At 39.3% G+C, this 27,967-nt stretch overlaps 1 protein-coding gene across 1 annotated transcript; it reads right to left on the minus strand.

Moving 5' to 3' along the window:
* Positions 1-935: 935 nt before the first annotated feature.
* BNIP3L (BCL2 interacting protein 3 like) lies at positions 936-22,194 on the minus strand. Its single transcript, XM_014845398.3, has 6 exons — positions 21,936-22,194; positions 14,800-14,983; positions 10,637-10,709; positions 5,602-5,705; positions 5,318-5,467; positions 936-3,695 (listed from the first exon to the last, which is right to left on the minus strand). Exons 1-6 carry the CDS (start codon positions 22,033-22,035, stop codon positions 3,647-3,649), a joined length of 660 nt encoding a protein of 219 aa, XP_014700884.1. The 5' UTR covers positions 22,036-22,194; the 3' UTR covers positions 936-3,646.
* Positions 22,195-27,967: the final 5,773 nt, after the last annotated feature.

A 27,967-nucleotide genomic window follows, 5' to 3' on the forward strand; every position in this document is an offset into this window, starting at 1 on the left:
CAACCTTTCCCCTGAGATCTAGTGCTATAAAAGTGTCCACTGGTTATGTTCAAACCAGGTTCAATGTCCTCGAAATTGAAATCATCTCTCCCCCCTTACTACTCCATTTCTCCTCTTGTCCTTACCTTCTCAGTTAACAGCATCAATAAATATTCAGGCCAAAGAAAAGCACACATGCCTTCTTCTCTAAATCATCTTCTCGCCACTGACTCCAGCTTTGTCTCTCCCGTCTACACCCCTACCCTGGCCCATCTTCCCTGGAATCCTTCGAGTCACCGCCTGGGGCAGGCCCCTGCTCCTCACCTACAGAACTGACTCATCTCCGTTCCTCTGGAACTCTTTCCTTCACTCTTTCGTAACCATCTAATACTTAAGTCTTCGATCATTTCCCTGCTTTAAATAAGCCCCTCAAAGGCATTCCACCGACTACACAAAGAAATAAGTTCAACCCCGAGAAGGGCACATAAATTTCAACTTGGATCAACAGTAAACTATATTTTCAGTTTCCTGTCTACCATACTGTTTTCCAGCCACATGGAACTTCATGTTACTTCCGGAATATATTTTCACCTGGCAGTTCCTGCCATTCCCTTTGCAGGCATGCTCTTCACTCCCCTCTGTGCTTGTTGAACACGCACTTGTCTTTCAATGTATCACCCCTCTGTGAATGACGTCCTGATGCTATCAGGCAGGACAAATGCTCCGAATGTCATGAACCCATGGCTCTCCACACCCTTCTCTGATGCAAAATCACATCATGTGGTGACTGTCTCGGGAGAGTAGGAGGCTCACTCACTCGTGCAGCGCATGGCACACTTAGCAACTCCAGCACCTGAGGAACTCCAGGATGGAAACCTTCTGTGCAGATGGGCGAGGGCTCTGTCCTCTAAACTCCCAGGCGACACATGTGACATAAAATGATAGACTGACAGAAGAAGTTTTGTGAGAGCTTTAATGGCACAAAATGTTTATAGCTACAAGTTATACATGTATTGTAAACTGTATATAATGATACAAAGTGCTACCTAACTAGATGAAGAATGCATAATCACTTTGGCTCAGTTAATTCCAATCATTTCAACAACTGGTTCACTTAAAAATTTATCTGACTGGCTAAGTCTTCAATTTTCATTTTTTAGAATTGTAAATATTTTTACTGCTATCAAAGTAAATTGTTGCACTTGTCAATGTGCAAGTTTGTGCAGTTTTCCTCTTGATTCTATTTACAAATATTTTAAGCCAGTTTTCATCAAACATAAGAAAAATGAAACCTTTTTAGTCTCCAAACTGTAAACAGGTGTAAAGCTTTTTAAACATTAATCTTAAAATGTCAACTGTTAATTGTTGAATTCTCCTTTCCAATCACATAAGCTGTTTCCGTTCAACACAAATCTGGGTAGAAGCATAAACCTCTATGCCATATGTTAGGGCTATCAATAAATACTGCATGATTTCAGCTTATGGTAAGTTCTACTGTGATCCTGTATTCTTGTTTTAAGTAATAGTCCAAAATTTCAGATATTTTAAGAAAAAGGGCAGAATTAAGTTTATTTTCAATGTTGAAAAAAAATCATAAATACACCCAAGTTCAGTTACACTGACAGAATTGCTACTGAATTTCAAAAGAGGGCAAGGTGTCGCTTGAAAAAGTTGCTCTTATTTTAAGTAAAATTTTACTTTTCTCTGCCATGATACCAATTGTAATACAAATTGTCTATTAGAGCAGTTTAGCTACTTAGTTCTCTTAACTTTACCAGCCTTTCCAATTTCATTCAGGCTTTTCAAAATCACTGGGCCATCAGATTTACTTTCTTCCCAAAGAAATTCAAATATGAACACTTGAAATAAATAGGTTCTAGAAGGCAAATCAAGTGTTACCAGGTTTAAGAACAAGATAGAGACAAGGTATAATAAAAAGATGTCCAAAATTATTTAGACATCAAATGTTAAAAGAAAAACAAAGTAAAATAATTCAGAAAACTATTTTGGATATACCATCTTTCATAAAGATAGCCAGCTATACTGTTAAAAAAAGATAGAAATTAATTTTTCTGTTTAATCTGTATGTTATTTTCCACTATAACACATCAATTTTACAAAACTTGATGTGAGAGAGAAGAGACTTCATTTCTGCAAACTGGCAAATCTGGCTGGCATAGTGTTCTTACTCAAGTCAACCTGCTGCACTTTAATGAATAGATCGCTAGTTTTAAAATTAACGATGGTTCTCTAAATATTCAATAGTAATGTCTCTATCATAAACAGTAATTATTTATATATAAAACATATAATGGTATCCTTCGGAGTCATGCTGCGTGTTCTGAAATCCAATAAATCTATTTGAAATAATTGGTAATCCTGATGCTCTCTAACAATTTGGTCCTAAAGCTTCACATTTTAAAAACAAACAAACAAAAAAAGTATATCACTGAAGGAAACTGCTGAGTGTTCTGGAACTTCAAGAGTTTAACATAACTTAAAAGACGGCTACGTGAGAAAAGGACCAGGGCCTGCGGAATCACAGGAATCACCTTGGGAAGATTGTACGGTAAACACTGAAAAGGGAGAGATCAGAAGAAAACAAATGGCATCTTTTCAGAACCTTGTCAACTGTTCCCACAAACCAAGTCTGTTTTTCAAAGTTGCACAAGTGCTTGGAATAACTCTGAACCAATTATCTTCAGAGTTTAAAGGCTTCAGAGTATAAGGGATGCTTCCTAAAACAAGAAGCCTGTATTTATACCACATGTTGGAACTCATTCCAAAGCCTCTTCTTAGAAAAAAAAAAGAAATAAAAAAAAGTTTAAAGAAAGTCATGAAAAATTCACATGTAGCTAATAAACATAAAAATACCAAACACACACACAAGTCCCAAAAGCGATTTCATGTATTTCTAGGCCTGAGACGTTCCTTATCAGAAATAAAGATTCTACACCATAGAAAAGACAGCATTACAACATACTAGTATTAAACTGCTGACATATTTGAGTTCTTACTCTATTTCATACCTATCATTGATATAGAGGCCTCCTACAAATTAAAAGGCGCCATTAGGAGGCTTAGACAAAAAGTGGCTCCAAAGCTGGTTTAAAATAATTTTTTATTGCCCAGGATATTTTTTTCTTGTGTTTTGTTTTTTTCATTTTTGTTTTCTTTTTTAATAATTATAAATTCAAGCTTAGGGAAGCTTGTCTTTGTCTTGAAAAACAAAACAACAAAGCTTTTAGATCATTTGCTAACCTGATCTGGTTTTAAGAGAGAGATGGTAGTTATCTTGCAAGAGTAAAATTTATACCAGGAATGATGCAGGTCTAAGTGTGGTGGCACTAAGAGGAGACAGTAGCATTGTCGACAAAATTATAATCTGCTGGTGGCATCTGCGGAAAAGAAGCCCTTGCAATTTCTAAACAACAGTAAACTCTGTTAGGAAATTCTAAAATGTCTTACAGGCCAAAAAGGGAATGAGGTTAGTAAAATGCCTCAACAGAGTTTGAATAAAATACTGGATTTGAGAGTTACTGGAACTTGGATATGTAAAAAGAGGGGGCAGGTTGGGTCATGCTTACAATGGTCTCAAGTTCAAACAAACTACTGTGACAATACACCACTTCACAGGTCACAAGCTTCTCCAGGGCTTTTCTTTCCCTCAGTAGGTGCTGGCAGAAGGTGTGCTCAGTCGTTTTCCAATATAGATGCTGAAAGGAAACAAGAGTGTACCATGTTTCATCCGTTTCAACAGTTCTACACCAGCCTGTCCACAGGCTGAACTGTATTTAAAACCTAAATTCTGCAGTCCCTGGAAAAGGCTCTAAGGGCTACGTGCACAATTTCCTAACACCCTGAGATTGCCAGTCCCTAGCAGCCGAACTGGGTTATGCGACTGTGTTTATTCATCAGGCAGGACTGGACAGCACAGGGTCAGCGATTACACGGAGGAAAGCCAGAGACAGCAGATCCTTCGAAGAGGGAAGCTGAACCAACCTCTTCTGAGATGTTCCTTTGTGGTGGACAACAAGTTCTAGTGAAATTCCAGATACAAACTATAGTAACAGCCAAATTACAAAGCTGCCAGAGCTTCAAAGGGGGCTCTTACTAACAGTTTAACTCTTAAGGATTATGGGCCTAACATTATCTTTCCATGCTAAACAAGTATTTTACCTTAAATGACAGAAGCAGAAGTGAAGTTAAGGAAACTATGGAACAAGCCCCACCCCCCAGCGTAATAAAACCAACCAACTTTTTTTTACATTCATTTAACTTTTTTCTACATTCATCTGTAACAAGGGTTAACAAGCCAGCAAGAGACACAGCCGGCAGACTCAGGAAAGAAAGAGATACTGCAAGGTACAAAAGCCACCCTCTTGAGGGCAAGCTCACTCCTGCAGTCAATCCTGTAGGGGAACTTAAACTGCGCCCCGCCCCCCACAGCAACCCCATCCGCAGGCACACACCCCTGTCCTCCACAAACGCCTTCCATTCTGCTGTGAGCACTGTCCTGGCCATCACAAAAGCAGATAAAGCACCAGAAAGACACAGCGTGTGGGAAAGTCCCATATGTGTTTCCACGCTCCTGACTGAACATCTCTCCCACATGCTGAGCTGCTTAAAGGGGAGAGAAGGGATGACCCACCATTGCATACAGAAATGACCCACTGGACATACTTAAAGAGAATAACCCATAGGTCTTGCAAAAACTTAACAGCTAGTGATTAACTCCCAAAATCTTTCGGAAATATACTTCCTCAATTGTTAAAATCAAGAAAAAAAAAAGAATTGAAAAGACATACCTGAAAAATTAATGAATTACAGGTAAATGTGGGGCCAATTTAAGAAGAATAAATGAAAATGCTCCAAAGAGAAAAAAACAGCACCCCCAACCAACTTACTGGTTTCATTCAAGGACTATTCAATAAAATGGCGTATTTTCCCATCTGGGGAAAAAAAATGTTCATATCAACCCAAATATTTACACACTAAAGATTAGTTTACTTTAAAATGTAGCTAATCTTGAGTAATTTATAAACAACAACAAAACCCAAAAAGAAAAATCAAGCATAGAAAAGTCCACTTAAAAATGATCATTTAGGGGCTTAACATGAACAACTTATTTTTCAAATACAAAAACTCTACTATTAAAAATTCTTACCAGTTACCAGAGGTGTATCAACTTTGATAATTCTTCTAAGTTCACCCTATTCGCACTAAAACATTAAAAGCAAAACAATACAAACTGCTTTGATGTGTATTTCTCAGCCCTGGAAATCCAACACAAGGATCAAGCAGAGGAAAGAGCCTTCGGGAGCTCACTGGCACTTACCCAAGCCCCAAAGCCAAAACATGCGACAGGAAGAGAGACGGAATGAACACCTTAAGAAATTCTGCGGAGAAAATACCCCCTTTCTTCATGGCTCCACTTTTCCTCATGCTTAAAGACACGGAACGTTTAGGGTGCCTGAAGTGGAACTCCCTGGGGGAAGAAATTCAGAGGCAGGTGTCAGAAGCACATTTGCTGAAAACACCTTGGGAGTGATAGGTCCCCTGGCCCCAAGAGTGTGAGCGACATCCACAGTGTCCACTGAAAAGAAACCCGTCAGAACTTACTTAGGCGGGATGTTTTCAGGTCTACTGGACCAGTTGGACACCCAGTCTACACTTTTCTTCAAAGCATCAACGTCTTTCTCTCCTTCGACAACTTCTTCTTCTGACTGTAAAGAAGAATTCAAACTTTAAAAAACAAAAAAAGGAAGACCAAGTCTTCCTACTACAAGACAAACCTAGACAAAATAGATGAAAACCATGATGTTCTGTGTCAGTAATTTTTATGTAAGAAATATGCTTTTTTCCTAAAAAGGCTGACAAAATTATCTAGGATCAGAGTATTTAATATCTTACAAAGAACTTGAGTAAGTTGCACTGTTGTTACATCTAAGCACAGACTATGAACCCAAAAAAAGTGTATTTCGGGATATAGTGCTAACTACAGCACAGAAAATACTGATAATTGCTGAATCTGGGTGATGCCTACATGGAGGAATATTGTGATATTCTCTTTACTTCTTAATGTATTTAAAAATTTTCATATTTAAAAATAAAAGGAAACATAGCAAAAAGCATATGCTAACAAATATAAAGTGATGATTAAATAAACCAGGGGATGTGATGACGAAAAAATAATAATAGTATTTATCAAGTATTTATCAAGAGACAAGCTTCACTCCAAGCACTTCTCATGCGTTGACTTTGACCGTGCAACAACGCTATACAAGTAGGAACTATTAGTACAGTCATGCACCACACAACGACCTTCCTGGTCAATGAGGGACCAAATGCACAACGGTGGTCTCTTAAGACAAGCACCACACAGCCTAGGTGTGTGGGAGGCTGTACCATCTGGTTTGTGGAAGTACACTCTATGGTATTCGCACGATGATGAAATCGCCTAATGACACATTTCTCAAAATGTATCCCCGTCATTAAGCGATGAATGACTGTATTCCACTTTACTGATGAGGAAACCGAGACATAAACTGAGTATGTAACTGCCTGAGGTTCCAGAAGGCAGCACATAGCAGGGTCAGCATTCAGACCCAGGCAACGTGTCTGTGGAGTCTCCGCTCTCAAGCAAGGTTTTACTCCCGGAAGGAGACTCTACTTTTTAGACAAATCAGTATCCAAACATTTCCCAAGGTTTATTCAAAACTACTTAAGCTAGAAGTTCTTTGGAACAATTTATTTTATCCTGAGTCAGAATTTGACATCTCTCATATTAAATATAAGAAAAAATCCTTTTTTCTTGCTAATGATAACCTACAGTTTTAGGCCAAGAATAATCAAAATTTCCAACAGCTTCTCTTTCAATAGAACCCACAGGAACGAGAAATTCCTAAAAGTGACACAGCCTTTTTTATTTATTCAGGTTTGAGGAATGTGATGCTCTGACTTCAGAGCAAAGGCTCTCCGAACTAAGAACTGTTCTGTTTTGTTATCTTGTTTGAACAGGACTCACTCTTTGACCTGAGCTTTCATTCTTCTCAGCAGGCAGTCATGAAACACAGAGCTTGTCACATCCACAGGAGTCCTTTTCCACAGGTCCAGCTCTCTATGAAAAGCTGCCCCAGGAAGGTGTAGCTTCCAACAGTAAAAGGGACTATCTATAGCTCCAGACCATCAAAATGAAGCAAAATCCCTGTGGATTTTTGCTACTCTGGTGGCATCATTCTTATTTAGGTTGCTGGACTGGGCAAATTGCACTGAATGACGCAATGTTGCCTTTAGGATTAAGCTTTTTCCACTGGGTAGTGAGATTACTACTCAGAATCATGAGTTGGCTCTCTGCAGTAAAATATTCTAAATCAAAAACAATAAATTGTTACAATTTACTTATCAGTCAGTTTGTATCTGACTACATCCAACACTGCAGGGCACTTCAGTTTACAGTTTCTATCTTGGCTGTCACGCGTCTCTCTCTAAATCTGCTCAAACATTTTGGTTTAAATTTGTGAACAAGTTCATATTTCATACCTTCCAAGAGAATTAAATTGTAATAAGACTTTTTGCTTTAATTTTTAAGATGATGTAATGTTCTCTCAGTTGAGTAAAGTAGTTATCTTTGGACTATTATTCAAAAAAAATCCCCAGATCAGTCTAGAATGCCTACCTTGAGAATAAGGACCAGAGGCCCTCCTCATTTACGACTGTCCTGGGTTCCCTCTATTAATCTTGCCAGTTTTAGGTTTTAAATTGTCTTTGGTTCTTGGAATTCCGGAATATGGTAAAAATGCACTTAGTCTAATTAAATCAGATTCATGCTTTCAACTGAATCAATAACCCTCTCCCCCCCACCTCCATCTATTCCGAGAGAAGACTCTGATCCTTTTAGCCTGTTCTCATGTGCAAGTCCCTTAGCTTCTAATCACTTACATTTTCCTTCTCTGGCCCACCTCCACTTCTCAGGTCTCTAAACGTGGACATTACACTTCACACTGTGGTCCACGCACAGATAAACCGCAGTTTCACAAGGGGGAAAAGCGAGGACATTTTCTGTTTGAATCGTCTTCCAATGATCCCCAACACTATGCTGGCCTCTTTGGTCCCAACAAAACACTGCAAAATGCCTTCCAGAGACAGTCTACAGTCTATTCTCTGCTACAAAACTGAGACTCTTGAGGACTATCATGCTAAAAGTATAGTTCGAATGACTTTTTCCTAAATGCATTACACCTTAGGCTTCCACATCTCACCAGATGTTTGAGCCCATCCTCATGGCCTCATTAGCTCTCCTGCAATCAACCCCATTCACTGACTGACTTCAGGAGGAGAAGCAGGGGCCACAGGCTCAGATGGCGCTGGTTTCGATCCTGGCTCTCTCACTCAGTCGTCCTGTGATCTTAGATAAGTAACCCAATTAAGACAAGTCTCCCTTTCCCAATCGTTCATGGGGATAGTATCTACCTCTTTTACTGGACTGAGAACACCACAAGTGGAAAAACATTTTTTTTAATAAATAAATTTAGTACCTAGAATATATCTAATAAAAATTAGCGCCTTTCCTTCCTCCTCCTGAAAAAGGCTAAAAATGTCATATATTCCTCAAATAGACATATACAAAAATACTCAACATGAGCAAGTACCGTAGGAGACCTTTGTTAACCATTTTTAACTGTTTCCTGATCCTAAGCTTTCTTCTCATTCATGAAAAAATCCACCCTCCCAAACCCTAAAGTAATTAATTTTTAAATTATCATTTCTTCAATTTAAAAAAAGCAACGTAAAAGGCTTTTTGAACGTTTAAATAAAGCATACCTGATTTCTCGCTTATTAGAAGTCTTATTCTGAAAGGTGTAACGTTGTTCTTATAGGAGCTAGATGCTTTTCCAAAAATGTAACCTTGTTCAAATGACTGACCTCATTGCTAATATCACTTACCCAACACCTGATGATAACAATGTTCTTCTAGGTACTTGTTTCTGAATAGCGGTCACACTGGCCAGCCTACCGTAACCTGACGCAGGGGCCCAAACTCTTACATTTTCTCTCCTGAATTTCACAGACTCCTCTGGGATTCCAGGATGCAAAGGGTCTGCTCCAGAATTCCACGTGAACGCAACTATGAGTTAAGCCTGACTGAACACCTACCACTTATGAAAGTGTTCCACTGGATTGTTAGGTTGATTATTACGGGAAAAAAGTGTGTGTGCAGGCGGAGAGAGGTCTAAGATCAAATAAGCCTGGGAAATTCTTCGTTTAAATAAACATATTTCTTTACTGCAGAAACTGTCAGAGCCCTGAATATGCTACTACATGTGGTGATTACTGGAGTGGGAGGGTGAGGGAGCCCAGGGGCTGCATTATTTTCCACTTATTTGACTTCAGAACTATCTTATGGAGCTTCCCATTGAGCAAATGTTCCTCAAAACACATTTTGGAAAATGCTCCTCTAGATTTTCAACTTGTCTGTCCAAAAAACAATATAGATTGAGGCCATCTTCCTCAGGAAAGGCCACGTTAATTTCATTTCTCTATCTTGGGATTCCTTAGTACACTTTTTGCCCTGTAAACTTTATATACTTTCTTCTGTATTAGCTACGTTTTACTGCATATGGCAAAACTGACATATGTAAGCTAGCAACTCAACAATTCCAGTCAGACACCTTCCCACAAAAGAGCCTTGCTACTGTAAGCTTCTCTGTGGTATACAGCTCATCATAAAACAAAGGGGTACTCCATCCCACAGATTTTCTAGGCGCCAGACAACAGCACAAATAGAGCACAAAGTAGGGAGAAGCTGTGCAGCCTCTGAAACAAAGAATACCGGGTGGATTCAAGACCATATGCAAGATATTTCAAGTGCAAAGGGATTCAGGACGCTGTACAGTGAGAACCCACAAAACCAAGTTCTGTTAGAATTCACTTCAACATGCATTCGACATATATTCTTCAAGCACCTTAACCTAGGAGAACAGATATGGTCCCTGTTCTCAAGGACTTGCACCGTGACACTCTTAGGTGACCTGACACACCAACAGAGTTAAAGGCTGGCTATGAACACTCTAAATCATTAACAACAATTATTTATCACAAGTTTTATAATAAAACCTTTGTAAGCTTTCAATATTATATCCATCTATATTTCCAACAACGTCAACTCCTAGTGAACTATATTTATCTTCTTAAAAGAATCCCACATAATTTAGATGAATTTTTTCTCTAGCTGTAAAAATTCATGTCAAAATCAGTGCTTTGATTTCAGATGCAGAAAAAGTTTTCATACTTGGTTCTACAACCACCTTCCTTTTCATTTATTCTGTGACCTTAAATAAGACATCTGTCCCAGTTTTCTATTTGTAGACTCAAGAAACTAGCCTGGAATATTAGAATGATACGTTATAGACAAAAATTTTCTAATTCTTTTAGGGTTACAGGGCTCCAAATTCTTAGTTGTAAAGGGGCATAACAAGGACTGTATCATCCTAAATAAATTCCAAAATCAGAAACTGAATAACTTAAAGCAGTTTCAAATTATTTTTTAAAGTCTTCTTATTCTTCGATATATTTTAGAAAAACATCCTTACTTAGAGGTTTGCATTTTTTCCAATTATTTATGGTAAATCAGAAAAATAAACACACACACACATACCTGAGAGCTATGGTCCCTGCTGGTGTGCATTTCCACATCAAACATAATCTGCCCATCTTCTTGTGGGGAAGGGCTACAAAAGAAAGAATTTCGCCATTAGTTTTAATGCTCATTTTGTCAAATAAATTAGCTTCTACTGGAAATGAACAGTTACAGCAACACAGCTTTGAGAAAGCAGCAAATCAGAAAGTGCATCATGACCCTATACAAGAAAAAATGAAACTGCGCACTCTTCCTCCCAAAATGTCCTGGAATTTTTGGGGGTGATGAATTCCTTTGCAATGATAAATTTTCAAAGGAAATATTACCTGAAGACACAAGACTGTCACATTTTCTTATTTTTACTCCTTTTCCAATAAAGGTAAAATGATCTTCAAACTCAGAAACCTAATTTGGGGTTGTTTTTCTCAAAGTTCTTTCATCATTAAATAATTCACCACCAGCAGTTCTCAAAGACTCTTTCACAGGGTCTTCGAGGTTAAAATTGTCTCCATAATACTGTTAGGATTTATTTGCCGTTTTCATTCTCATTCTCTCACGAGTGGATAGTGAAACTGTCCGATGGCTCCGTGATGTGTGGGGGCACAACAGAGCGAATGCAAGAGCCGATGAGAATCCAGCTGCTTTCTATTAAGGCAGACATTAGAGAGATTTGCAAAAAGTAATGTCACTATTCTTGCTAACTTTTTTTGGTTAGGGAAAATAGTTATTTTTCATTTAAAAAAGTTATGTTAGAAGCTGGCCTGGTGGCACAGCGGTTAAGTTCCCACGTTCCCCTTTTGTGGCCCGGGGTTCGCTGGTTTGGAGCCCGGGTGCGGACATGGTACCACTTGTCAAGCCATGTTGTGGTAGGCATCCCATATATAAAGTAGAGGAAGATGGGCACAGATTAGCTCAGGGCCAGTCTTCCTCAACAAAAAGAGGAGGATTTGCGGCAGATGTTAGCTCAGGGCTAATCTTCCTCAAAAAAAAGAAAAAAAAAATTTTTTAAAGTTATGTTAAAATCTAATGGGCTTGTTACTGTTGAATGAATACATATTTTTAAATTATCTTAGTTTTAATATCTAATATAGTAAATATTAAAATATGTAACCCGCATAAACAAAACATCTTTGGGGTCCCTAAAAATTTTTTGGAGGATAAAGATGTACTAAGACCAAATAGTTTGAGAATGACTATTCTATTTATTTCAGAAATATTTGCTCTGAGATATTTCAGAGGGAATTATATAAGCTTATATAAGAATATACAACCTATAATGAAAAGTACGAAATATACTCCCAGAACTACAAAAATTTACGATAAATTTTTAGACCGAAACACATGGTCACAAACTGTACTTGACGCAACAGATGGATACAACGTGCTAAGCTCTCTCAGCTTTATCAGTGATTGCTTGTGTAACCACAGCAAGTTGCTAGATCTTTCACTACACACCCCATCTTCCGGGGCAAATCTAAATTCAAGCAGGGGTGAGAAACGCTCCACACTTACCTTGCTTGAAGGAATAGACATTAACCGTTAAAGTGATCAAGAGCCTGTGTACAACGCTAATATAAGGAGATGCAGGCGAGATGTACTCAAAATTAAGTAAGATCCCCAGAAATGTATCTGACTGGTTAGGCCTAGGAGCCTCAGACTATTACAACTGATACAGGAGATTCTTAATGGGGATAGGAAAAGAGAAAAGCTGATTCTGTAACAAACAAACATACTAATGTCTTTAGAAAATTCTTGTCTTGAACTAGAAATTTCAGCCTATTGCACAGGAACCAAGCAGAACAAGGCACTCTCCTTGTCCTCAGTTTACTGTCGTTAGGCCCATAACACTGTTGGGTTCACAGCCAGAGATCGAGTTGAGGGCCAGCTTTACACAGCCAGGACCACGTCAAGGCAGGAGAACGACAAAGTCGAGAATCCTACAGAAGCCCGGCTCTACTTGTGCACTCTTCTTCACCACCGGCACCAATCTCACTTAGAAAAACACTAAACAGTTCACTGGTGAAGTGTTTACTACTCCCAACAATCTGGAATGTATCAGAGCTTCAACTCTGGCTCGTATAAGGATCAGCTGGGGGGCTTTTAAACTATTCTCAGGCTCTACCCCACCCGACAACAGAATGGGGATCTCTAGGGATGGAGTCTGCCCGCTGGTGTTTTTAAAAGCTACCCAGGTGAATCTAGTATGTGGGCTGAAAACTCCTCCAATAGGATGGGACACAAAGCAAAACACACAGGGGTTATCCTCTAACCACCACCATGGCGACAAAAACATTGTCTACAGAATAATTTTTATATTGAAAATATACATAAATTAGCTTTGGGACTAATATCCAACAATCCTAAAACTATTCCTCCTACAAGAAACACTTCTCAACGACTATGAATATAGAGACGCACGGCAATTCAAACGGCATGAACTGTGAAGGCATTTTTCAACGTCAGAGCGTGTCAGTCGGGTATCCCGGGAGAGCACTATGGAGCGGGAGTTCCAGGCCTCCTCGGAAAGCTGGAGCACCCAGAGCCTGACGATACATAAGCCGAGGGATAGGAAAGTGTCCAAAAGCACTGGCAATACCTTCTCCACATGTTTAGAAACCTAACTTTAACATAATCATGGCAAGGTGAATTCATATTCGATCACAAGGTTAACGGCAACCTTAAAAGAAGTATGAGGACCAGAGACGCAAGCAGGTGACCTGTGCCCTGCTCGGTCACAGCACCAAGTGAACAACAGGTTAAGGGACAAATGGTACCAATAATCGAGGGTCAGGTACTTGAATGTATAGTAAAATCCTTATCAACAAGCCCACAACAAGCAGAAAACTTCAGAAACCCATCAGCGAGTCCTATAATATAAATGAAAAGTAACATATAAACTTCATTCTCACAGACTAAGGCAGTAGCTACTGGAATGAACACGAAGGACAAGCTGCTCAGAAAGAGCCATCTGCTCTGCTTCTGCTTATGACAAGAGCCATCCCAGGCTCTTAAGCAGCACAGGGACAAGTCAGAGATGAGACGGGGTGGTGGGAGCGCACAGGGCGCCAGAGCCGTCCGAGCCGTCCTCTGCTGCCTCGCCGACATCCGTGGACCGGAAGACACGCAGGAACCAAGAACACGACTGACCTGTGGTTTCTCCTTTCATATTTTTTCCGGTAACTAATAATATGTGATACACATACACAACTTTTACAATACAAAAATATTCGCAAGAAGAAAAATGTCTATAGTTCCAGCCCCTAGAGATAAGCACTGTTCACATTTTCGAATACTTCCTTAATGTTTTTCCTGTGTATCTGCATTTTCTCCACGGCTAATATCAGTTAACTCTTAATTAACCAGGAGATCATCCAGTACCCCACAATGCCAACAGTATGGCTGTCACTGGTCTAAGAACTGTTAAATACACCTCTGTGCCATTTAATACCTAGTCTCTCAGAAAAAAAGAAAAGATTATACTGAAAAATAAACTAACAATTTGGTTTCATTCTCCTCATGCTTATCTCTGTATTCTTACTCTTTCACCATAAGCAGTCCTTAATCAGCGGAATTAGTTTCCTCAAGTCAAATACACAAAAATCAAATCTGAAATAAAACTTCCTCTGAGGAACTGGAACGGCCTTCAGAACTAACTACCTTTACAGACCTCGGCTGGTGCTTCCACCGTGAAAACACTGCTATCATTTGAATCGACCTGCAGCACCTGTGATGCAAACGTTTCCTAGTGTCTACTACATGCCGGCACCACTGCTGTCAAGCGTACGAAGGAGATGCTATAGGACCCCTGCCTTCTGGAGCCTCACCATGTAGAAGGGAGGAGATATATACAGAGATAACTGTATTCAAGGCAGTATGTGATCTGTCAAACAGGGACACACAGAAGAAGGGGAGAAAGTTACATTCATTCTATGCTACTGACTTTTAAACTTATAAACATCTAAAAATGACACAATCTGAATCAGGAAACTGATTTGATCTGGGGAAAAACAGTGGGCACTCAAGTGCTTGTCAATTGGCTGTCTGATTTAAACACACATGCTGCAATAAATCAGGAGTCATATTTTGTTAAATGAAGACATAAGCCATTTACTTTTTCTAATGGGAATCAACTTGTAACCCAACTGTTTTCCAAATTCTACCAAAACGTGGATCTCACTTACCTGTCACAGTGAGAACTGGCCCTTGAACTACTCTGTCCTGATTCGTGTTGTGCATCCAAAAGAATCTTCTCCATGTCTCCATTGTGGATGGAGGATGAGGACGGTACGTGCTCTAGCCCTCCGTTCTTCCCATTGCCATTATCGTTGCCGTTGCTGCTGTTCATGGGCAGCTCCACCCAGGAACCTGTTGGGCAAGTCAGATAACTTAAGTTACCCACAGCAGAACCAAATCTGTCATGTGCACACAGATGCGAACATGGCGATTTCTGATAAAAATTCTGAGTCGGCTCAAACCAAATGTAAAACCATCCTGAAGAAAATAAACAAGGAGCAACAAAAGTCTAAAAACCTATATGGTTCTGTTCCTGAAGTAGCTCATGTAATCAGCCAACTTACAAGAAGCTGGAATTCTAAAACCGGTATCTTAGAAAACGTGTCTTTCAGCCAATTTTTCTCTCTGGTTAAAGCTTAGTTTATAAACAATAAACACTTTACTAAAAACTTTGAGGTGGCTTTTGAAAAAATAAATAGCTACTTTATTACCAGACAGGCTACTTACCTTTAATATGTTTGTTACATATTTTTTCCATAGTCTACCTCAGCTATTTAGCTGTATCCTCTCCACAAATGAAATACCCATAAGGCCTAGAAACTTCCTAAAGCTCACCTAAGTAAGTTAACAACGTCTTAACAAGCACAAACAACTGAGAAGCTCCTAGAGAGGAAACTTAACTACAATCATAAAAATTTCAGTTTGTGTACAAATCTGGAGCATAAAATTAACGCAGCTGGCTCTTAACTAAGTCAGGTGATAACGCTAAAATTTCTGAAAAAGCTTTACCTCTATCTCACAAAGCAGTTTCTTCATTCCTTTACACCTCACTCTTTCTATTCTCTCTCCTTTCCCTATGCATGAACCATACCTTGCAAACTTGTCTTCTCTCTCTTCTCTCCCACGAGTTCCTAACTTCCTAGAGTTTTCATTCAGCCTTGTTGGTTGAAGGGGAGAGACAACTGTGCACCTGTCAGAGGGACACTCAAGTTTTCTCAGGCCAACAGTTGAAGGGGTGGAGCCACAGGAAAGGGGAGGTGGCCTTGGTAATCTGGATAAGTCTTCAAAATATTTATTGGCTCAATGAGTTTGCTGAACACATTAAGGTGCTTTAATTTTATAACAGTAGCCAATGAACCAACTTCACAACAGATAGAGACAGTGGTGTATTTTTTCCTCATTTCCATTCCTTACAACAAATATTGTTTTAGAAAATGTAATCAAGCAGGGTGGCGGGCCATTCCTCTCGACTCCCAGCAGAAGAGACAGAGAGTTCTGTGGCTCAAGAGCTCTCGGTCAGTAAACCAGAACAATCACCACGACAGGCTCAGAGCCTAACACGCACTCTTAAGGAGGTGACGACTATTCCAGATAAGCTCAAAGGCAGGCCTGCTTGGAAATCTGACTCCACCACTGTCTGTCTGTCTGCCCTCTGACCTTCAGCTTCCTCATCTGTAAAACAGACCATATCATGGTGCCTACCTCCCAGAGTTGCTGGGAGGATGAACAATAGGAACATAGGTAAAGTGCCTAGTAAACAGGAGATGCTCGCTACACACTGGTCAACGACTTTCTATTTGTAAAGTACTTAGAACAACGTTGGCTAAATAAAAATGAAATTACCCTTCCCTTCTTTCCCTCTAAGGCAGTCTCAGTCGTTATCACAGTCTCTTAGTCACCATCAATTCTTTGGGACTAAACTGCCAAACAGCATAGTCATATGACATCTCCGTGGTCTCATTCTAGCTACACAAAATGGACAAAGACTAGATAGAACTCAAAATGGATTAACAAACGCAACAAGCACAGCTAAGACAGATCTAACACCAAAGGGAATTTAACTAAATATTTGGAGTGCTCCGGGTGTGTATAAGAAATATAGTAAAAGCATCCCTAAATTTGGAGCTCTGCAAAATACTCTTAACGGGAAAGAGAGACAGAGCTATATCTAAACTGTTTTCTCTAGTCCCACTGTTTCCAGGATGGGCAAACTTATTTTAAAGCAATAGGATCAGTTCTCTGGTACAGAAGCTCCATGTGTACCATGAGCAAAAACAAACCAAAGGTGGGAGCTGCTCTGGCAAAAGCAGAACTAAGGAACCAGGAGTTCCAGATGGGTCCCTGAGGAAGCCAGGCTGCCCTACAACACAGCTAACATTCCCTTAAAGTAGCTGATCAAGAAGAAAAAGGCTGTAATGGTATCAGGTTTTCTGGACCTTCCTTTTTTGAAGGACTTCCAAACAAGTATCTAAATCCTAGTTTCCGCATTAAAAATACGTAAGCAATCATAACCTTGGAACTCGAGGAGGCAGAGGGAGAAGGGCTTAGCAGAAGAGATCTCTGTAATTGCCCTCACACTCTAGAGCAGAACTGAAGGCTTTTCTTCTCAAGACAGACATTTATTTGGCACATATTAGTGTAGTGGGTAAGAGCACAGACTAAAGCCAGACTCCCAGTCTATCGCTTGCAGCTGTTACACCCCGGACAGGTTCCTTGAGCTCTCTGCATCTCAGTTTTCTCATCTGTAAAACAGGGATAACAACTGTATCTACCTGAAGGAGGTCAAAAGATACAAACTTCCAGTTATTAGATACATAAGTCCTGGGGACGTCACGTAGAGCAAGGTGACTATAGTGAACAATACTGTCTTGTATATTTGGAAGTTGCTAAGAGAGAAGATCTTAAAAGTTCTCATCACAAGAAAAAAAGTTTGTAACTGTGTGGTGACAGATGTTAACTAGACTTAGTGTGGTAATCATTCTGCAATACATACAAAGTTAAATCATTATGCTGTATGCCTGAAACTAATATAATATTCTATGTTGATTATATCTCAATAAAAAAGGACTGTTGCCTTCACATAGGAAAAAAAAAATTTTATCTACTTCATACCTCATCCTTAGGAGGATGAACTGAATAAAACACATAGAAAAGTAAGAAAAGTCTCCAGTACATGGTAAGTTCTGTGTTATTACTATTATAATTATACTCCGTATCTTTTAAAAAACATTTGTTATTGCAAAATTAATGCATTCCTTAAGAATGTAAACATAAGCAAAAATATCTTCTCAACCTCCCATACCTACTCCCAAAGAAAACCACTTTTAAAAGTTTCATATGTAGACTTCCAGAGTTTTTCCAATAAAATATAATTGTTTTGCTTTCATTTTTACAAAAAAAAGGAACCGTACTATACATATTTTTCTGTAAATAGTGCTTCTTACCTAACAGCTTATAGATATCTTTCTACGTCTATATACACTGCCTTACTCCCCTCTTCTGAACAAGTGCACTGCATCCCACCATAAAGATGTCCCATCTTTACCGATCATCCAAACAGCAGTGGTTAATCATTACCCAAATGACTGTTTCTAATATCTGGTTATTACAACTAGGGCTTCCGGGAACATTCTAGAGGGTGATTTAGCAATATGTATTAGGAGCCTTAAAAAGGTAGATTTCCTTTAACTCAATAACTCTCTTCCAGAAATATCATCTATGGGTATTTCTGCAGAGGAAGTCAGGACACAGATATTCATTAAGGGGTTACATATTCACTTTATCTTTTGAGTAAAATGGAAAAAAGTAAACTGGTCTTTCTCTATAGAGGAACTACACATGCCTTTTTCTCATTACCTACTTCATTCCTGATTTACAGCCTCAGAATTTCTTGATGTTCTAACTCTACTAATCTTCACAATGTCCCTTTTTACTTGAAAAGGAAACAAGGCAAGACACGAGGAGTGTGCTGTCCAAGCAGTACAACATGGAAAACAATCTGAGTGAACTGTCTTCCTATGACGCTTTAAAATTAAAAACTGGAGGCTCTCTCTGTTATATTAAAAGACTACTTAACACACTGAAACCTGTTTTCCTAGGCCAGACTGTACATATACACAATACAGGAGACGTTCTCTCGTTTAAGTCTTTGAGAATTGCTAAGAGATGCAGAGAAGCATTCCTCTACACTCTCTAATATAGCACATCATGAAGGCTGGTCCAGTAACTGTGACGGCATTCATGACTGCATGCTGTATATATTCTTGATAGTTAAATAATCACGAGTTCAATCTTCCTGCAAGAAGGCGACTGGGACAGCGAGGGGATGGCGGAGGAGAGAGAAGGAAAAAGAGAATTTCTCATTTTTTCCCCAACTTTGCAAGGTCCCACGTGTAACTCACCCTAACTAGGGGTAACACATGTCATGATGTCTTATCTTTTTTCCTGAAAGCCTTTATTTTATTTCAAGTACCTGATGCTGGAATCCAGACCAAGAACTGTCACTGACCTCCTTCTAAAAACAGTTTGTTGTTTTGCACAATTAGGTACGTGCACACCAGTTACTTATGTATTCAAAACAGTATCACAAGGCAGTGAAGTTTCACGTGTCATAGCCTTAAAAGCCTTCTTGCCACAGTGAGGAAGCAAGCACATCATGGTTGAAGATGTTTAACAAGAAAAAGGCTGTTCTTCCCACATTAAACAATAAAAAAAATTCTACTACCATGATTTTTCTTTTATTACTGAGAAAATTTTGTCACACAAATGTCCAATACAAATATTCTTAAGTAACTTGATAGTTTTTTCAGGAATAAAACTAACAAGTGGAAACTGGAAAACACCCTTTTAACTTTGGACGTAGTTCAGATGTTTGTCCACTAATTTGTAATGAAAGTCTACAGTCCCCCCTACAACGGTAAACTAAAAAAAGAAAAAAATTAGAGAAAGGTTTCATTATTCCAAGTATTTCAATAACTTGCTATTAAAATTCTGCTTTGACCCCTGAGCCAAAGATAAAATCCCAAGCCAGAGATAATCTGGACAATGAGTTCATCTCCTGTTTTTCTTAGTTGTGCAACTTTACCCAACAAAGAGCTTCAACTTATCAGCAATTTGGATAGTATTAGACGCCTGAATAAGTTGTTTTGCTCAGTGCTCAAAAATCACTTGAAGGAATCAATAAGCCTTCTTGTTTTGTTCAGTCTGGTGTCGTATAATAAGCTAAAATAAAAAAAAAACAGTCAAAGGCAAGAGCGGAGGAACGAAATATGGCACTATCTAGAAGCTTTTCAGTCACTTTTAAAAGCTTACTCTACACCAAATAGAAAACTTCCTATCTAGCAGATTTCCCAAAAAGCCACATTTTGGTATCACACACAGGCTGAGCGCTCTTGCACTTCTGTAAGAGTTCATATGAACGTAGCAGAAACTGACTGGCAAGGACATCAACCGCTTCATAGGTGTGTCAGATTCGGAGATAAACAGTCACATTTGGCTCAACCCCATTTTTTTGTTGAATGGTCAAAGGAAAATTAAAATTCCTTTGCTTTCTGTGAAATCACGTGCACACAGTAACCAAATAGCTAACTTATAAGTATCACAGGAAAACACTGAGTACAATTAAAAAACAGTATGTTAGAAAGAGATAGGCAGGTCACCTCTGTACATTAGGCGGAATAACATGCTGAAAGAATAAGAAACACATAATCGGGATTCTAGGCCACTGAAAAGACACGTCCTGAAAGGAGCACTAGATCGGCGAAAGTAAAACCCCAGCTCTACGTCCTAGCCTGCTGCAAACCTGGACAACACACTTTACTCTAGACCCGTTTCTGTACCGGTAAATACCAGGGGACTGTCATCTCTAAAGTCTCTTCCCATTCTCAAATCTCATGCTTCTAAGAGTATGCTAAAACCGGGGAAATAATTTAAAAGTGCATATTAATATGTGAAGCAAATAACATTTAAAGACACAAATTAATCCCAATTTACTGTGGGAAATATATAAATCTTACATTCTAGAACATAAAATAGACAAAATTTTTAAAAAGTCAGCATTTAAGGAATTTATCCATCAAGAAAAAGGAGCAGCAGCAATAAGCAATGATAACATCTTAAAATACTTTAATTCTATGCCCATCTTGGGAGGACAGAAACTCTCTTCTCAAAATAATCTTTAGGCCATGTTTGAACACCTCCCTCTTAAGAAAGACATTGCAGCGCCTTTAAATGTCATTTAAGCAGCCAAATGATTTTTAAACTATTTCATCTGGCCGTATGCTAACTGTCCCAGCGACCTCTTTCGTGAGATGAATTACGGATAGGTTAGGCAAGAACCTACTCAAGACACAGAGCTGTAAAGACAACTGGGAACAACCATCCGACAAGATGTTTCGGCATCAGAATGTTATGAAAAGCAACTGTAGTTGATCGTAACTCAACACTGTCCATTAACTTTGAATCGCCTGTGTGTCTTTTTAACCGCTGTTTCTGAAAATTCATTGCCCCAGACTCCGTGATTTGTGCAATCTTGGATGGCTCAAGAGGCTGTTCATAAACAGGTTTACATGGCACACAACCCCATCGTTTCAAAAAAAAAAAAAAAAGATACTTGAGCAACTCTGAAAAATCTCAAAAAAAAAAAAAAGTAGCATAGCCTCCTCCCCCCACCCCCGTCCGTGATACAAGTAACCACTAAATTACCAAATGATTTTCCTGGCCAGCCCGTGCTAACAAAGGACCGAGACAAGAGGGCTCTCGTTCGAGCCCTAGGGAAAGACGGACCAGCGAGGTGGGGTCAGCGGGATCGGCCCCAGGCCCGCCGCACACCTGACCACCCGCCATCCCTCGGCCGCCCCCTCCCCTCGGCCGGCCGCCCGCGTCCATCCCCCGGCGTCCCCGCCGCACGTCCCCATCCCTGCCCACGTACCGTCCGCCGCCCGCTCCGCCCACCCTCCCTCCCCGCGCCCAAGGCCCGCCCCCCACGCCCGGATTGGCTCCGCTCAAGGGCCCACCACAGGTGGGATCGGCTCGTCCCCATTCTCTTCCCAACCCCCCGCCCTCCCCGCCAGGGAACCCCAGCAGTCCCCCACCCAAAACCCCGGGAGGAAGGGGAGACAGGTCAAAGGGAAGACAGGAGCAGTTCCTCCTGACAGGTGACGGGAACTGTCAGTCACCCTCACATCCTCGACCTCGACCAATGGGCTGCCTTCTCCTCCCGCCCCCCGCGCGGAGCTGGCAGCGGCGGCCCGAGCAGCTCCTCCTCCCCCATCCCCTTCACCGAGCCCGCCGGCCCCGCACTCACTGTTGAGGCCGGCTGGCGGGGGCAGAGACTGTTCACCTTCCTCGCAGTTGTTGTTGTTGTTATGCAGAGGCGGCGGCTGCTCTACTAAATGCGACGACATCGTCGGGCGGCTGGAAGAGCTGCGGCTGCAGCAGGACCGTCTTTGGTTCTCGGGCAGCAACACAACAAGCCGAGTCCCCCGCCCCCTTTTCTGCGCCTGCGCAGTCCCTCCCCTGCCCCTGACGTCAGGGCCCGCCCCGGCCACGTGATGACAACACAACAAGCCGCGGGGCGGGGCGGGGGCGTTCCCAGGCCGGCTACAGACGTGGAGGCGCGGGAGTGCGCTGACGCGCGCGCCAGGAATGAATTCTTGCGTGTCATTTGTAATGGCCTGATGGAGTGAGTGATGCGCTTGGAACTAGGATAGAGGCTAGGGAGAAGTGTGTAATGAGGAAGTGTAAGGTGCTCACGTGTTGGCAGGCAAATCTTCCACACCTACAGGATCAGTGTTGTTTTAGCCAATCTGTGATTATTTCCTTGTTAACATCTGTAAGGACTCACTTCTGCAATGGGTATCGTGGTGACACAAAGGAGGCTAAAACCCCGGTCCCTCCCCGCCATAAACCTAAAGCAAAGCTGGTGGAACATTAACACTCCAAACAGGGAACAATATAAAGCAGGCCAGACTTTTTAGTTGTTAAGGAATTTCAAAGATTTTAATTAGAAATGTAACTCGCGATCATTGTAAAAAATTGGAAAATTTTAGGAAAACCTAGAGAAGAAAATACCCAAATCCCATCACCTAATTTATTTTGGGGGACATGACGTGGGAAACCGTGTTTCCTATATGTGGGTGACATGAAACTGTCAGCTTAAACACTCCACCCACCTCGTATCTCCACGTCTTTGTCCAGTGTCCTTGGTCTGATTTAGGTGTGACATATATTTCTCTCAGTCTGTCACTTGTCTTTTAACTTTGTTTCGCTCTGTAGATGTTTAAAATTTTCATGCAATCAAATTTATTGTTTTTTATATGGTTTGGGAATACCCTCACACCCAGATTAAGAATCTATTCCCTATAACTTTTTTTTTAAGATTTTATTTTTTCCTTTTTCTCCCCAAAGCCCCCTGGTACATAGTTGTGTATTTTTAGTTGTGGGTCCTTCTAGTTGTGGCATGTGGGACGCCTGCCTCAGCATGGCCTGATGAGCGGTGCCATTTCTGCAGCCAGGATCCGAACTGGTGAAACCCTCGGCCACGGAAGCAGAGTGGGCAAACTTAACCACTCAGCCACTGGCCAGCCCCTGTATTTTTCTTAATTAAAAGAAAAGTCCTTCTTCAAAAATGTGTTAAACATTTTTTAATCTTTTGTGAATTTGGTACAATCTTATGCTCATTTTATAAAAAATAATTAGAAAGTTTCCTTTTCTATGGTCTTAAGTAGATGAAATTGAAATTACTTTAAGGATTTGTTGCAATTCTCCTAAGGAAACATCCGGACCTAGTGTTTTTAGGGGGATTAGTTCTGTTTCTGTAGGATGTTACCTCTATTTCTTATTTTGTGTTATTTTTCCTCTATTTTTTCTTGATTATATTATATAATTGTTTATCTATTTTATGGGGTTTTTAGAATCGAATTGCTTTTTTCTAATTGTATTATTCTTAAGCCTTTTTTAACAGCTTGAGTTATAATTCACATACTGTACAATTAATCCATTTAAAATTCACAATTCAGTGTTTTTATCATATTCACAGAGTAGTGCAACCATCACCACAATCTAATTTTGGAACACTTTTGTCGTCCCTGAAAGAAACCCTGTACTCATTAGCCATCACTCCTCATTGGATGTTTATTTCATTCTTTATTTAATTATTTGGCTATTTAAGAATTTGTCCCTGGTCAGAGTGTGTTTTTGCACTATTTCTAGATTGGAGATTTTTCTTAAGTTTTCCTTAGGGCCTAATATGTGGTTCCTTTTGGGAAATGTTCCATAGTTTCTGTGTTCAAGGTATCAGGTTTGAAGTATTTATTGGAACTACTCTAATAACAATTTCATTTAAATTTGTATATTTCCCCCCTCTTTGTGCGTCATCAATTCCAAGAGGTCAATGAATATTTCCTACTCTTAATATATTTCTATTCTTCTGTCTCCTTTCATTATAGTTGATGCTTCATTATGTGATGCACAGATATTCATAACTGTTTATTTATCACTGTGAAGTGGTTAAAATTTTGTCCTCAGTTCAACCTTGTCTGTTATCAAAATCGTGATGCTGATTTTTATTGTATGTTCAGTTGCAACATCCTGACGCAGCTTCTAATTTTCTTCCTTTCTGAATCACTGTCTATTAGGTGTGTCATTTATAACTGCAAAAAGTAGTCTTTGCTTTAGGATCTAGTCAGTATTTTTTTCTTTTAATATGGTAGTTTAACACATTTACTTTTATTGATAATATAAATGTATTTGGATTTAATGTTATTATTTTATGTCATGCTTTCCATTTGATATCTTAAAATATCTTTCACTATGGACCTATTTGTTTTACAATATATTTCATCTTATGGCTTAAAAATTTTTTTCTTAGTGATTTCCCTTTATAGCTATATGTTTATATAATTTCTTTAATTCTCCATTTCTTTAGACAGTTTCTTTAATGCCCAGAAAGGAACAATAATAAAATTAGTATAATTCCTCTTCTTCTACATTTCCCTCTACCACTCATTTTTTAGTTGATCATATTCTATCTTAAGTTACCTTTGTGGTTTTAGATATAGTGGTACATGTATCTCTTGATTATCAACTTAATATGATACATTTTGCCAAGTAGAAATAAGGTAGCATACTTGCCCTATCTCTTTTCTCCCTTTTTCCCCGCCACAACCTACTTTTGTTAATTATTCATTTCAAAATTAGAGTTTATACGTCATAGTCTATGTATCCTATAGCTATTGCCATAATCATGCTGTGTAGCAAACACTCCAAACTCCCTGGCTTAAACAAGAAACGTTTATTCTCCCTCATGCAATTGAAAGATAGTTAATATAGACTTAGCTCAGGTGGATTTGGTTCCAAGGTGAAAGATGGTCCAGCTCTGCTCCCTTGTCTGCCATCCTCCTTGGACCAAGGGCTGGCCAGGGCATGTTCCTCTCACGATGACGAAAGAAATTCCGAAGAATGAGCAGACACAGCGTTGAACTATCATTTCTGTGCACATTCCGCTGGCCAAAGCAAGTCAGAGAGCCAATCGCAAAGTCACATTGTGAAGGGAATGGGTTCCAGGAGGACGAAGAATTGGGAACAATAATACAATCTACAACAGTATGTTAGCATAATCCCCGTGTTGCTTCACTTCCAATTCTGTAGTTATAGATTCACAGCTCATTATCGGTCCTATTGCCAGTTTGCGCAATTATCTCTAGCTAGCTGAAGTTTTCTACCTGAGAATAGTATTCCCTAAGGTAATGCATACTCTAAAAGATTGACCTGTTGGCTGCAGATTGTTTCTAAGAAATCTTTGCTTAATTCAAGGTCACAAAGATTTTCTACTCTGTTTTTTTCTAGAAGTTTGATACAATTGCATTGAACACGTTGTGAGTAGTATTAGCATTTTAACAGCATTGTCTTTCAATCCATGAACATGGCATGTCTTTCCATTTATTTAGATATTCTTTAATTTCTTTCAGCAGTTTTACATTTTTCAGTGTAAAAATTTTTAACCTCCTTTATTAAATTTATTCTTAGATATTCTTTTGTATGCAATTGTAAAATGAGTTTTTATTTTATTGACATCATAATAATTTATAACATTGTGAATTTTCACTTGTACATTATGATTTGTCGCATAATAATGCAGCAGTTTGCATTCACTCCAGCAATGTACAAGGGTTCCCTTTTCTCCATCTCTCTTCAACATTTGTTGTTTTTTGTCTTGGTAGTTATAGCCATTCCAACAGGTGTAAAGTGGTATCTCATTGTAGTTTTGATTTGCATTTCCCTGATGATTAGTGATGTTGAACATCTTTTCATGTACCTGTTGTCCATCTGTATATCTTCCTTGGAAAAATGTCTGTTCATATCCTCTGCCTGTTTTTTTTTTCCAAGGAAGATTGGTCCTGAGCTAAAATCTGTGCCAATCTTCCTCTATTTTATGTGGGATGCCACCACAGCATGGCTTGATGAGCAGTGCTAGGTCTGTGCCCAGGATCCCAACCTGTGAACCCTGGGCTGCCAAAGCAGAGAATGGGAGCTTAACCACTATGGCACCAGGCCAGCCCCACCTCTGCTCAGTTGTTGATTGGGTTCTTTGTTTTGTTGTTGTTGAGTTGTATGAGTTTTTATATTTTCTAATATTTTTATATTTTTTATTATTATATTTATATACAATATAAACATTTTATAATATTTAAATTATATATTTTGGAGATTAACCCCTTGTCAGATATATCATTTGCAAATATTTTCTCCCATTTGGTAGGTTGTCTTTTCATTTTGTTTCTGGTTTCCTTTGCCTTGCGAAGCTCTTTAGTCTGATGAAATCCCATTTGTTTATGTTTTCTTTTGTTTCCCTTGCCCCAGTAGACCTGGCATTCAAAAAGATCCTTCTAAGACTGATGTCAAAGAGTGTACTGCCTATATTTTCTTCTGGGAGTTTTATGGTTTCACGAATTCCTTCAAGTCTTTAATCCATTTTGAGTTGATTTTTGTGTATGGTGGAAGATAATAGCCTACTGTCCTTCTTTTGCATGTGGCTGTCCAGTTTTCCCAACACCATTTATTGAAGAATATTTCTTTTCTCTATTGTATGTTCTTAGCTCCTTTTTCAAAGATTACCTGTCTGCACATGTGTGGTTTTACTTCTGGGCTTTCAATTCTGTTCCATTGATCTACGTGTCTGTTTTTGTACCAGTTCCATGCTGGTTTGTTTACTATAGGTTTGCAGTATATTTTGAAATCATGATTGTGCTGCCTCCAGCTTTGTTATTTTTTCTCAGGACTGCTTTAACTATTTGAGGTCTTTTCTTACCCCATATGAATTTTAGGATTCTTTGTTCTATTTCCATGAAGAATGTCATTGGGATTCTGATTGGGATTGCATTGAATCTGTAGATTGCTTTAGGTAGTATGGACATTTTAACTGTTTATTCCTCCAATCCATGTGCATGGAATATCTTTCCATTTCTTTATGTCATCATCAATTTCTTTCAGTAATATCTTATAGTTTTCATTGTTTAGCTCCTTCACTTTCTTGGTTAAATTTACTCCTAGATATTTTATTCTTTTTGTTGTGATTGTAAATGGGATTGTATTCTTGAGTTCTTTTTCTGTTAGTTTGTTATTAGAGTATAGAAATGCAACTGATTTTTGTAAAATGATTTTGTACCCTGCAACTTTGCTGTAGTCGTTGATTATTTATAATAGTTTTCTGATGGATTCTTTAGGGTTTTCTATATATAAAATCATGTTGTCTGCAACAGTGAGAGTTTTACTTCTTCCTTGCCAATTTGGATACCATTTATTTCTTTTCTTGCCTAATTGCTCTGGCCAAAACCTCCAGTACTGTGTTGAGTTAGAGTGGTGAGAATGGGCACGCTTGTCTTGTTCCTGTTCTCAGAGGGATGGCTTTCAGTTTTCCGCTGTTGAGTATGATGTTGGTTGTGGGTTTGTCATATATGGCTTTTATTATGATGAGGTACTTTCCTTCTATACCCATTTTATTGAGAATTTTTATCATAAATGGATGTAGATCTTATCAAATGCTTTCTCTGTGCCTATTGAGATGATCATGTGGTTTTTATTCCTCATTTTGTTAATGTAGTTTATCACAGTGATTGATTTGTAGATGTTGAACCAACCCAGACATGCTGAGATGATCATGTGGTTTTTATTCCTCATTTTGTTAATGTAGTTTATCACAGTGATTGATTTGTAGATGTTGAACCAACCCAGCATGTCTGGTATAAATCCCACTTGATCATGGTGTATGATCTTTTTGATGTATTGCTGTATTCAGTTTGCCAATATTTTGTTGAGGATTTTTGCATTTGTGTTCAT

The sequence above is a fragment of the Equus asinus genome, chromosome 3 (assembly GCF_041296235.1).
Source record: "Equus asinus isolate D_3611 breed Donkey chromosome 3, EquAss-T2T_v2, whole genome shotgun sequence".
NCBI lineage: Eukaryota > Metazoa > Chordata > Mammalia > Perissodactyla > Equidae > Equus > Equus asinus.